Here is a 1,816-nt window from a genome sequence, read left to right as displayed (position 1 = left end):
TGGGGATCGTCACAAATTATATATAAATAATAATAACCGTATATATCACTATATAACTAAATATAAGCAATAACATTATATAACTATATATAAATCAATATAGCCGTATATATCACTATATAACTATATATAATCAAGAACACTATATAACCTAATACAAATCTATATAACAGTATATAAAAAATATATAAAACCGTATATACTAAATATAACTATATATAATCAATAACTCTACATAACTTTACATAACAATATATAAGACTATATAACCGTATATAACATAATATAACTATATATAGTTAATAAAACTAAAAAACTATATAAAATCTATAAAACCTTCAAACTACTATTAAACTAAACTGGTTTTTCTACTCGCATCAGTGGCTAAACTATTAAGCGCTAAGCGCATAAGTTTTAGGATCGTCACAAACTATATATAAATCTAAATAACCGTATAAATCACAATTTAACTAAATATAATTAAGACCTCTACATAACTATACAAAAATTTATATAACCGTATATCTCACTATATAACTTTATATAATCAATAAAACTATATAACAAAATGTAAATCTATATAACCGTACATAACACTATATGACCATATATATTAAATAACTCTACATAATTACATATAAACCGAGATAACCGTATATAACACTATATAACTATATATAAATCTTTATAACCGTATATATCATTATAAAATAATGATATATACGTATAATCAATAACTCTACATAACTATATATAAACCTAGATAACCGTATAAAACACTAAATAACTATATATAAATCTTTATAACCGTATACATCACTATATAAATATACCAATAAATTAAACTGGTTTATCTAATCGCCTGAGTGGCTCTATCCTATTAAATTCTAAGCGCATAAGTTTGGGGATCGTCACTAATTATATATAAAATATTATAACCGTATATATCACTTTATAACTAAATATAAGTATTAACATTATATAACTATATATATATCTATATAACCGTATATATCAATATATAACGATCAATAATCAATAACACTATATAACACAATACAAATCTATATAACAGTATATAAAAAATATATATAAAACCGTATAACTAAATATAATCAATAACTCTACATATCTATATATAAATCTATATAACTGTATATACTATAAAAATATAAATTCAATAACACTATATAACTATCAATATAATAATCAATATAAAAATCAATACAACCGTCCATATTACTATAAAATTATATATAATCAATAACTCTACATAACTATGTATAAGACTATATAACCGTATATAACATAATATAACAATATATAATTAATAACACTATATAACTATATATAAATCTATTTAATAAATAACTCTACATAACTGTATATAAACATAGATACCCGTATATAACACTATATAACTATATATAAATCTTTATAACGGTATATATCACTATATAAATATATAAAATCAATAACTCTACATAAAAATATATAAATCTTTATAACCGTATATATCACAATATAATTATATATAATCAATAACTTTACTTAACAATATATAAGACTTTATAACCGTATATAACATAATATAACTATATATAGTTAATAACACTAAAAAACTATATAAAATCTATAAAACCTTCAAACTACTACTACACTAAACTGGTTTTTCTACGCGCCTCAGAGGCTCTAAACTATTAAGCGCTAAGAGCCTAATTTTTAGGATCGTCACAAATTATATATAAATCTATATAACCGTATATATCACTATATAACTAAATATAATCAAGAATTCTACATAACTATATAAAAA

The 1,816-nt window shown here is 20.5% G+C and overlaps 1 protein-coding gene across 1 annotated transcript in view; it reads right to left on the bottom strand.

Moving 5' to 3' along the window:
* The window catches only part of HELRODRAFT_92835 (hypothetical protein), a gene marked incomplete at both ends in the record, with an annotated part of 4,321 nt that extends 2,797 nt beyond the window's left edge, over positions 1–1,524 (bottom strand). Inside the window, 2 exons of the mRNA XM_009030284.1 lie at positions 85–212; positions 1,423–1,524. Of these exons, the coding sequence (XP_009028532.1) occupies positions 85–212; positions 1,423–1,524 (230 nt within the window). The remainder of the gene's footprint in view (positions 1–84; positions 213–1,422) is intronic.
* Positions 1,525–1,816: the final 292 nt, after the last annotated feature.

Source organism: Helobdella robusta (assembly GCF_000326865.2).
Source record: "Helobdella robusta unplaced genomic scaffold HELROscaffold_664, whole genome shotgun sequence".
In the NCBI taxonomy this organism is placed as follows: Eukaryota; Metazoa; Annelida; class Clitellata; order Rhynchobdellida; family Glossiphoniidae; genus Helobdella; species Helobdella robusta.
Note: the sequence above shows the minus strand (reverse complement) of the source record. Positions and strands in the feature narration are given on the sequence as shown.